This window comes from Hippoglossus hippoglossus, chromosome 8 (genome assembly GCF_009819705.1).
Source record: "Hippoglossus hippoglossus isolate fHipHip1 chromosome 8, fHipHip1.pri, whole genome shotgun sequence".
In the NCBI taxonomy this organism is placed as follows: domain Eukaryota; kingdom Metazoa; phylum Chordata; class Actinopteri; order Pleuronectiformes; family Pleuronectidae; genus Hippoglossus; species Hippoglossus hippoglossus.
The window spans coordinates 11,554,123-11,564,208 of record NC_047158.1 but is presented as its reverse complement, the minus strand read 5'-3'; the positions used below and the strand labels follow the sequence as shown (position 1 = coordinate 11,564,208).

The following is a 10,086-nucleotide window of genomic DNA, read 5'->3' as shown; positions in this document are numbered from 1 at the left end:
GGAATCTAACTTCATCGTCATGCACTGCAGCTGTTGTATGAAAACATGTTTGTCTGAGGAGCTGTGCGAGTGACGGGGGAAATGGGAAGCACCTACTTTGTATCTTTTTTGTGGGCGTGTTCAGGGCAGTGCATGTCTGTCACCTGTCTTACTGTGTGGTGAGACCTTTTTTAATTCAGTCTGTGGGTGAGACACTCGTGAGACACCTGACTGCTCACGACAGCTCCTCAGTCCTTTACAAAGGTAAGAGCAGAAAAACACTTCTTCTTTTGTCCCTGGCAACCTGTCTTTATTTGTAATGAGGTCATGTGAGCGAACTGTAAAGACGTTTGACAGCGTTTCATATACATAGTTTAACAACTAATTCACGTTTTTAGTGGCGAAATGAAAAGTTTTTAATATTATTTCGCTATAAATTATATTCATGTAAAAATTCTGAAAGTGAAAACGAGTTGTGTTTGACTTGCCTATCATTGCAACATTAATAATCAGGAACCAAACTCTGTTGGTGTGTCAGTGTTTGAGTTCTGCAATGACGCATGTAGTTCTGGTTAATTCCTAAATAGCTGTATTTTTAATCACAGGTTCATGGAAAAGCTATTAAGGCCATGCACAATTTTCTTTCCACGATAATACTCTCTGTGACAATACAAATGTGTAATTTCTGATGTTGAGTGGAGAGGGGGATTCCCATGTTCACTCTCCCTGTGTGTGTTGTGCGTTTCTCCCTGTGCGTGCAGATGCAGAGGTGGGTTGTGTTCTGCTGGGCTCTCCTCGCCCTGGTTGCTGCTGAAGAGTGTCCAGATGGAGGGAGATGTGCAGAAGGTCAAACCTGCTGCAACGACCCGACAAATGGGTACGAATGCTGCCCATTGGAGCAGGTAGACAAGCTTTAATACTTCTACCAATACAATACATATACACAGCTATTCATCTTTTGCAGTAATATGACTCATTCAAATTCAGTAATTCTACATAGCAAGCTGCAACTGAAATAATGTGCAATAAAGTTCCCTTTATATTGCCATTAAACCCCCACCCACAATAATCTCACAGAGTAGCTGTGAAGCTAATAGACGCACACTGTATGAAAACATCATAGTATACTCTGCATCTGCTTTTTCCAGGACAAAGAGCAAGAGCTAGTCTTATATTGTGTGAAATATTTACATTAACATTTATTCAATTACCAAAAATATTCCATAGTAAAGATGTCATGTTTTATTCAGTGTACCCTTAGATTAACACATATTGATATATATTTGGCTTCTCTGACATATGACAAACATGCAATTGTAATGACAAGTGTATTTATCATGATTTAATTAACTTCTTTATTTTAAGTGGATTTTTAGGTGCTGACACTAACTTACAAAGATAAAATTCAGTTAAATTAAAGTTGAATATTATTTTATATTCAGTTAAGAACAGCGGTCTGACTTATTGGTCTTTATCTTGCATACAAAGTAGTTTTAATAGCTAATTAAATGTATTACAGCAGGAACAGCAACAAATAGTCAGCTAGCTGAACAGAAACTAACCCAGTTACAGCTAGCAGGTCTTAGCCACTGCTAGCCCTGAGCTAAATTGACTTATATCCCCCTATTGTCTGTATTGCAAATATTTATTGTCTGTTATGTCAGTTTGGGTGAACTGATGTTTGTTATCCCATATAAATAATACTAATAACTTTATTTATATAGCACTTATCTAAACAAGGTTACAAAGTGCTTCACAAAATACATGATAACATTTTTTTTTTTAAATAACGGTGAGGCTAAAGATAAATCTGACTGGCTACTGGCTTGTATGGCAAAACTAGGCAGGAGTGGGAAAAATAGCCCAAATATCCCTGCTAAAAGTTAGCACAGCACTAGCTAACTGCCATTTCAGCTTTGAATATAAGTGACATTTACGATTTGGTGTGATTAAGCTGTCTAAGAGTCATGTATTTGAATGTATTCATGTGTACATTTATTAATAAGAGACATAAAATGAAGGAATGATGTCTTGTCCATCTGCTGAGTTAAACCATTTAAACTTTAAAGCCTTTTGTACCTCAAAATTAACATCTCAGTGAGATAAACCCCAAGTCATAGTAGCTTCAGTTTAACACATTGTTCCTTTGTCTATCACATAGTAAAAGGTACATACTGTATGAGATAACCACTTTAAAGTACTCTTACTCTAACAAGAATGTACAAAGGCTGTACAGTAGGACTATTCATCCTCAGTGGTTTTTTTATTACTTTTAAAGGCAGATAAAAGCTCAGGCCTCTTTTAGTCTGTGTGATAGCGGTTTTAAAACTCTGGTAGTCAAAGTGTTTCTACTACTGGTGTCCCCATAGGCTGAGTGCTGTGGGGATCACACGCATTGCTGTCCTGCAGGCACAATCTGCAATTCAGCCGAATCCAGCTGTGTGAACGCCACAATGTCCATCCCCTGGGTGGAAAGAGCTTCCGCTGATCCACCTAGACTCTCCAAAGTAAGAATAATGGACATCTGCCGCTTCCCTAATGAACACTGCTGTAATAAAAAGTCACATGAGCAGTAAGATTTTCTTTCTTCCCCACTCTGTCCCTGCAGTCCTTTAGGATGATCAAGACGTACATGAGGGAGGAAGATGACAACATCTGTCCCGATCAATCACGATGCCCTTCCGAGTTTTCCTGCCTGAAGGCCTTGACGAGGTTTGGCTGCTGTCCCCTAGCTCAGGTATGCAGACATTGTCCAACACAAAACAAGCACCTGTAGCGATTTTTAATTATTTATATGTCATCATTTAATATTACTGAGGTATAATGGGCAAAAAGCAGTAATAACCACACATATGTGGGGATAAATGTTTCTTTAGAGATTTCTTTCAAAAGAATTTCCACAAGGTCCGTCACCAGAAATGAAACGTTTATTTAAAAGAACAGATATAAAAACTAAAATTGGAGACCAAGACCATGAAACCAAGCACATGATGGAGCCCACTGTTAAACCCCTCATACATTTATCACTCAAAGAGTAAAAGTGATAACAGGAGTCCAAAATTCAGTTTCAATTGTAGTTGTTTAGTGAACTGTTTTTGATTTTCTGACCTCTAACAGGGAGTCCCCTGCTCTGATGGAAAACACTGCTGTCCAGAGAGCCACCAGTGCAGTGGAGACAGTAGTTCCTGCATCGGAAAAGGTGAGACTCTTTTAATTAATATTAATAATTCAGTTCAGCTCCTCACTGGTGTAAATGTGATCCCTCTTTGCAGGATGCCTACTTCATGTTAATTAGTATTTACACATCTGAGCATGGAAAAATAATGTGGAGCACCCCAGGGCTCCATTCTCGGACCTCTTCTGTTTCAGCATCTGCATGATCTGAAAAAGAAAACATTGCTTGTTGTGTTGTTGCAGATCTTGTGACTATTGTTTTGTGCAACGATGGAGTGTCAGAGTGTCCAGATCAAACCACCTGCTGTGAAGGCCCAGAAGGCACATGGGGATGCTGCCCAATGCCAAAGGTACAAAGTGACATCTTTAAAATGCTAATGTTCCTCCATAGCATAGGTGAGCTTAAGAATGAGTAAAAAGTCAAATGATGGATTTGCATGTCGAGGCCTTGACGTCTTGTTATCATGACTTTATGGTCTCTTATCCCGTGTGGTTCTAAGGTGATACTCAATGTTTGTCTCTGTGGTCTCAACAGGCCGTTTGCTGTGAGGACAAGGTGCACTGCTGCCCTGAAGCGTGCACATGTGATATCCAAAACTCCAAATGTATTTCCTCATCCACCAAAAAAGAGATGCCAATGTGGGCCAAACTCCCAGCCAGGATCAGAGCAGAGTGGGAGAACAAGAAAGGTTCGTTTTTAATGACAAAAAGCTTACTTCCTCATTCTAATTTTTCATTGTCTAAATCTCTGTGCATGGGTGTGTTCATGCAGCCTTAACTGTGCATGTTTCCACTTTCAGAGGCCGAAGAAGTGACTGCCGGAGAAGCTAATGATGGTGCAGCAGAAAAATCCCCCAAGGTCACCACAGCAATTACAGTTCCCCCTTCAGAGGAGGAAGCATCTGTGTCATCTGTCACCAAAGGGGTTGGAGGTGAGGTTTTTTCATCATGCACCAAAGGATCCGGCACAGTTACCACACCTATAAGAAGAGTATCACAGAAACTTTAACATACATAATGACACCAGATCCTTATGTTGATTATACCACTAAGCCATTAAGGTACAAATTCACCAACAGACTTTTCACATGTGATATTTGGTTTGGATAATATTATTAATGGTTGCATTCTGTTAAATGTGTTGGTGAGTGCGTGACTTATTGACACAGCTGAAGGTAGATGTCAGAAGTTACAGCATTTCCTGCTGTGACAAAAAACAATTGTGAAAGGGGAAGCTGTTCTCCTGCATTCACTGTGTATGTAAGTAGTATCGTAGCATTACCAAGGACTGTTCAGCATGAGTGTTGGTCTCAGTACTGTGTAATATTTTGGTGAACTAATGCAAAAGTAATTTTTTTGATTTAGAAAAGCATCAGTATGACTGAATGTGTTACAAAGCTGTTCAGCATGAGTTTTAACATTTTTTCCCGCCAAAACACATTTGGACATCATGCTAGAACAGTATTTTTCCTAAATTTATCCTAGATATGTGGTGAGTTCATACAACCACGACATGTCAGATTCAACAAAAGTGCGTAAATGACATGATAAATGCCACATCTGTGTATTTGATCTACCAGTGAATTATCATCATCTGTTAAATACTGACAACTTCACACCACTGAGAGAAGTTTTTTGTTGTTTAATTGCTTTTTCTTGGATCTCCGACGAAAAGGAGACCGAATTTTTTTTTATCAGAATGATTATTGCCATTTTTCCAGGTAACGACGTCCAGTGCAATGATACAGTAGCCTGTTTGGACGGGTCAACATGCTGTCGAGACAAAGACCATGAGTGGGCTTGCTGTCCTCTACCAGAGGTACAGCTAAAGTGCTTTTTTCGAAGTATAACACTTGTGATGTGCAAGATGTCAGTGGTGCATTGATGCTTCCCCTTCTTTCCTTTTCAATCGTATCATTCCCAGGCTGTTTGCTGTGAAGATTTCATACACTGCTGCCCAAAAGGTCAAAAGTGTAATCTAACCACCCAGACCTGCAGTGACAACACATGCTCGATACCCCTGGTCAAGAAGATGCCGGCGTTCCCCAGACAGCGTGCACCAGTGGGGGATGTTATATGTGACTCCACCACCAGTTGTCCAGATGGCAACACATGTTGTAAAAACAATTCGGGCGGCTGGGCTTGCTGTCCTCTGCCAGAGGTATAATTCTGTCATTTTTGCATTTGTTTAATAGTTAAGTTTACGAAAGCAGTTCAGAAAGTAAATGTATGAAACTTAATTGTGAAAGGTGTTATCAGTGCATTGAGGACTTTCCTTGCCCTTGATCCAGGCTGTTTGCTGTCAAGATCTTGAACACTGCTGCCCAAAAGGTAAGCAGTGCAACCTGGCGGCCCAGTCCTGCGACGATGTCACACGCTCCGTGCCGTGGCTCGAGAAGGTTGCTGCGCTCCCCAGGCAGGACGCACAGGTGGGGGATGTTGCATGCAACACCACCGCTGCTTGTCAAGACGGCGAAACATGTTGTAAAACCAAAGATGGTGGCTGGTCGTGCTGTCCTCTACCTCAGGTAAGCACACAGAGCGACATGAACACTGATTACACGTCATTTAGCGGATGCTTTTATCCAAAGTTACTTCCAATAAGTGCATTCAACATCTATGAGGGGCTATTCGGGGTTCAGCATCTTCCCTAGGACACTCCAGGATGGGCTGGGAATCAAGCCGCCAGCCTTCTGGTTGGAGGACAACCACTCTGCCCCTTAGCCGTAGCTGTCCCCACTGATGATTTAAAACCACTTTTTAATCCCCATTTAACTAAATGTATGGTCCCTCTCTGTATTCATCTGTTAGAAATGGAAAACATATTTCTTTCTGAGGATTTTCTCCTTGACAGGTCTTCCAATGTGTAGAAGAACAAAATGTTATATAGCACATGCAAACTTTTATGTTGAAATGTTGCTTAATGTAGGAATGTATTAATAATAAGTCTCAAGAAAGGCAAATTAGTGTCTCTCACAAAACATCAAACTATCAAGTTAAAGTTGTTTTTTCTAATTCACCTCTTTGTTATATACAAGATTACGAGAGATCCAGGAGGACGCTGAAAGTTCAGGGCTAAACGTTGCATTGTTGTCATTTTGGTACAAAAGGCGGTCTGCTGTGACGACCACGTGCACTGTTGTCCCAATGGCTCCACCTGTGACCTTGCCACCCTCACCTGTGACAGCACCGCCGGCTCGACGCCCATGAATCAGAAGATGCCTGCATTTGCGACCCCTGCTCCCACTACAGCAGCCACTACAGCATCAAGTCAGGTACCAAGCTCAACGCAAACAGAGGCGGAAGAACCTGAGGAGGAACCTGAGGAGGTACCTGAGGAGGAACCTGAGGAGGAACCTGAGGAGGTACCTGAGGAGGACGAGATCCCGACAGCACAAGAGGAGGATGAAGACGTGAAGAGCAGAATTAAGTGTGATGACCAAATCAGCTGCCCTCTGCACACGACCTGCTGCCTCATAGGCGAGTCGCATCAGTGGGGCTGCTGCCCACTGCCAGAGGTCAGCCTTGCATTTTCATGACATCATATATTTTTGCATGGTTTATTATTTAGTCTTTGAAATGTGACGTCATTAAGGACAAAGAGATGAGGGTGTCATCATGCAGACGCGTATTTGGTCTAAACAAAGAATCCAATGTGACTTATTTCATAATGACACGTGATAGAGAAGAGCTGAAGACGTCACAACTGTTTGGCTGAATGTTCTTTAGATTCACTTCCCTTTAAGGAGGTAATGTTTTCATCTGTGTTTGTTTGTCTGTTTGTTCGCAGAATTAAACAAAAAATATGGACAGATTACCACAAAACTTGGTGTAATTGTGGTATGGGTCAGGAAAGAATTTATTTTTATTTATTTATTTCATGTGGTGCAGATCTGGATCAGTGGGCGGATCCAGGATTTATTTTTCCATTGTCTTCAACATTGTTGGATTGGGCTTTTTTCACTGATTTCTCAGAGAATAATTCATGGATCTTCATGGTCTCTGAAAAAACCCCGCAATGGAAACCAAAAAGACAGATGATAAAATTAATGAAACTGAGGAACCAATGATGTTCATGGATTCGTTGTACCATCTCATATCGCTGAGCATTTGAAATTTTGCGTAGTTCTGAATGGGAAACTAATATTTTTCGCGTGTCCAAGTCTGGGATCTATGAAGTTTTATATCAGTTACACTGGCTCTGGTATTTTGACTCAAATCGAAAACATAGCATGGAGCACAGCCATGCATTATCTGTGTCTGTGTAGTAGTGACCATAGAATGAAGCTGTGGTATCAAGGTCCAATAGATCGACTGTGTTCTTATTAAGCGTATTATCCAAAGCTAACTGTAAACTTAGAAAGGTCAGTTTGGCCTGAAGAATCATTTTGAAACTCTCGTGCTTCTCGCATTTGAGTTTATTCTTTCACAGCAGATTAAAGAGGAAGTTGAAAACGGGATCAGAGACGTGAAAGTAGCACTTCTCCCTCTCTCACTTCCCTCCAGGCGGTGTGCTGCATTGGTGGGGAACACTGTTGCCCGGCCGACTACAAGTGTGATGAGAGTGGGACACACTGCGTCAAAGGAGAGCTGGTGATCCCATCATACACCAAGCTCGCAGCCACCACCACCACCAGCAGCGTCCAGGCTGATTCTAGCTCTGTGCAGTGCGACGCTCTGAATCTGTGCCCTGAACGCACCACCTGCTGTCAGCTCGTCACCGGCGAGTGGGGCTGCTGCCCACTGCAAAATGTGAGCACTCTGTGTGTGTGTGTGTGTGTGTAGTTTTATTGTCATATGTAAGTTAACACATGGTACAATGAAAAGTGTTTGACAACAGGTCAGCTCAGCAGTAGGAGCAATGGTATAAAAAAAAAGAGAAAAAGATTTAAAATAAATGGAAACAAAAATAAAAGATAAAGTACAATATAGCTCCATATAAGACAATCAAATCAGAACAAATAAGAAAAGCAGAAAACCGAGTACAATACTGTATACAAAGTGACAAGTGTAGACTATATATATATATATATATACACATATATATATATATATATATATATAGTTATTGCACATATTCAGAGATGAGGAAATAAACCCTGCAGAGGAATGTTGGACATGAATTAAATTAAAAAGCCTAATGACCTAGTGGTAAAAAATTGATGGGAGATTATTGGAAGAAGAGCAGCTTCTTTGACATGAAAATATAACATCTCTATCAGTAGACTGTCATACTTTTCTTATGTAAAATAAGGGAGGTAACTTCCACCCATCCTCTGTGTGCAGGCTGTGTGCTGCCCAGATAAGGAGCACTGCTGCCCACAGGGCTACAGCTGCAACACGGGCTCCACGTCCTGTCACAAGCTCATCATGCTGCAGCTGGAGACCGTCCCGCTGACGCCGGTCTACCTGCCTGAGCGTCGACCCCGGCCCAGTCCTGTAAAGCAGACAGACGTGCACTGTGATGAGCAGACCAGATGCATGGAAGGACAGACCTGCTGCAGGATGTCCACCACGACATGGGGCTGCTGTCAATTTCCTAATGTATGATTTACAGTAAAAAGTTACTGGTTCACCATCAAACAGAGCTAATACCACCTCAGCACAGTAAGGGGCGTGTCTTGAGGAAATGATTTGTCCTTTTTGAAGCAGAAGTTGCAAATGTTTGATGGTTCCAGCTTCTTCAATGTGCTTTTGTTGATCTTGTGTTGTATCACATTCGATATAATAGATCCCTTTCACCGAAATCTCACACACTTGTCCTTTAATATTAAGGTACTTACTCACAAATATTGTATTATTTGTGTTGTCAGTATTACCCAGATGTAATGTGTATTGGTCATAGTAGCAGGACAGTGAGAAAGAAAAAAATGGATGTGAAGCGTTAGAAGCACAAATACTGTGCTTAACTACAACTCTGAGGTACTTGCACTTTGGTTTTTTACAAAACAGAAATTGAGCCGATTTGCTTGAAACTTGAAAGGATGTGACATGGGATAAGAAAGAGCTCATTAAATGTTGGCGTATTCCAAGTTGTTTTTTAATCTAATGTCGAGAGCGCTTCTTAGTTTTTTCCCCAGAAAATAATTCATGGATCTAGATCAGTTAAATCAGGCACATTTAGGAGACTGTACAGCTTGATTGAATGCAAGGGGACTGTTGGTGTTGGTTTATTTGCGGTTATTTGTTGACTACGCAAAAATGACTAAACCAATTTTTAATACAACAACCTGAAGCAGCCATACTTTTGACCCATGTAAAAGTCTTTAAATTTTATTAACTAAAGTGTCATTGTTTCTTCCACGCTTAGCTGACAGTATCTTTCTCCCCATCCTCCCCACAGGCGGTGTGCTGCAGCGACATGACCCACTGCTGTCCCAGCAGCTGCACGTGCAATGAAGCCGGCGTCTGCAACCACAACACCAGGCTTAACTGGCACAACTGGCACAGCTGGCACATGTTCCTGTCCAACAAGAAGAGAGCCCTGATTGTGTGAAACGTCATGTACAGGGAGCACTAAATGAAGATAATGGGAAGGGTTATTTGAGTGATATTACAAATTGTTTTCTTAGAGAGTGGTGAATAGAACTCAAGAGTTTGATGTTTCTATCTACAAGTGTCTGTTGCAGGTCTGACTTTGTTGACAAGTCATTAAAAACAGTAAAAAGAAAAAACTGAAACTTTTCTCTAACTGAATATTCTTTCAATAGTCACTGATTAGGCATAATTATGTGGCACCTTGTACAAATAAAAGCTTCTTTGAGATTCCACCTTGTGAAGGAAGTTTAGTCTGTTTCAGTCCAACATGTTTACACATGAGATGATTTATGAGTTTTCAGATAATTTCGTGTCATCTGTAATGACAAATTGAACATAAGCTCCGATTTCCCTCAGTTGCTTCTCTTCCACTGAAGTTATATGATCAAGTCAGAC

The 10,086-nt window shown here is 41.1% G+C and overlaps 1 protein-coding gene across 7 annotated transcripts; it reads left to right on the top strand.

The window, feature by feature from the left end:
* The first annotated feature begins 90 nt into the window (after positions 1 to 90).
* grna (granulin a) lies at positions 91 to 10,039 on the top strand. Of its 7 annotated transcripts, none has more exons than XM_034592544.1 (16): positions 91 to 243; positions 741 to 881; positions 2,349 to 2,486; positions 2,588 to 2,716; positions 3,097 to 3,178; positions 3,397 to 3,503; positions 3,689 to 3,842; positions 3,954 to 4,085; positions 4,875 to 4,972; positions 5,078 to 5,314; positions 5,445 to 5,681; positions 6,264 to 6,399; positions 6,487 to 6,671; positions 7,660 to 7,905; positions 8,440 to 8,697; positions 9,497 to 10,039. In XM_034592544.1, the coding sequence occupies exons 2-16, from the start codon at positions 741 to 743 to the stop codon at positions 9,647 to 9,649; spliced, it is 2,433 nt and encodes an 810-aa protein (XP_034448435.1). In that variant the 5' UTR covers positions 91 to 243; the 3' UTR covers positions 9,650 to 10,039. The 7 variants fall into 7 exon arrangements, with proteins under 7 accessions (XP_034448435.1, XP_034448434.1, XP_034448433.1 ...); XM_034592543.1 differs by having other exon boundaries at positions 6,463 to 6,671; XM_034592542.1 differs by having other exon boundaries at positions 6,264 to 6,452; positions 6,489 to 6,671.
* Positions 10,040 to 10,086: the final 47 nt, after the last annotated feature.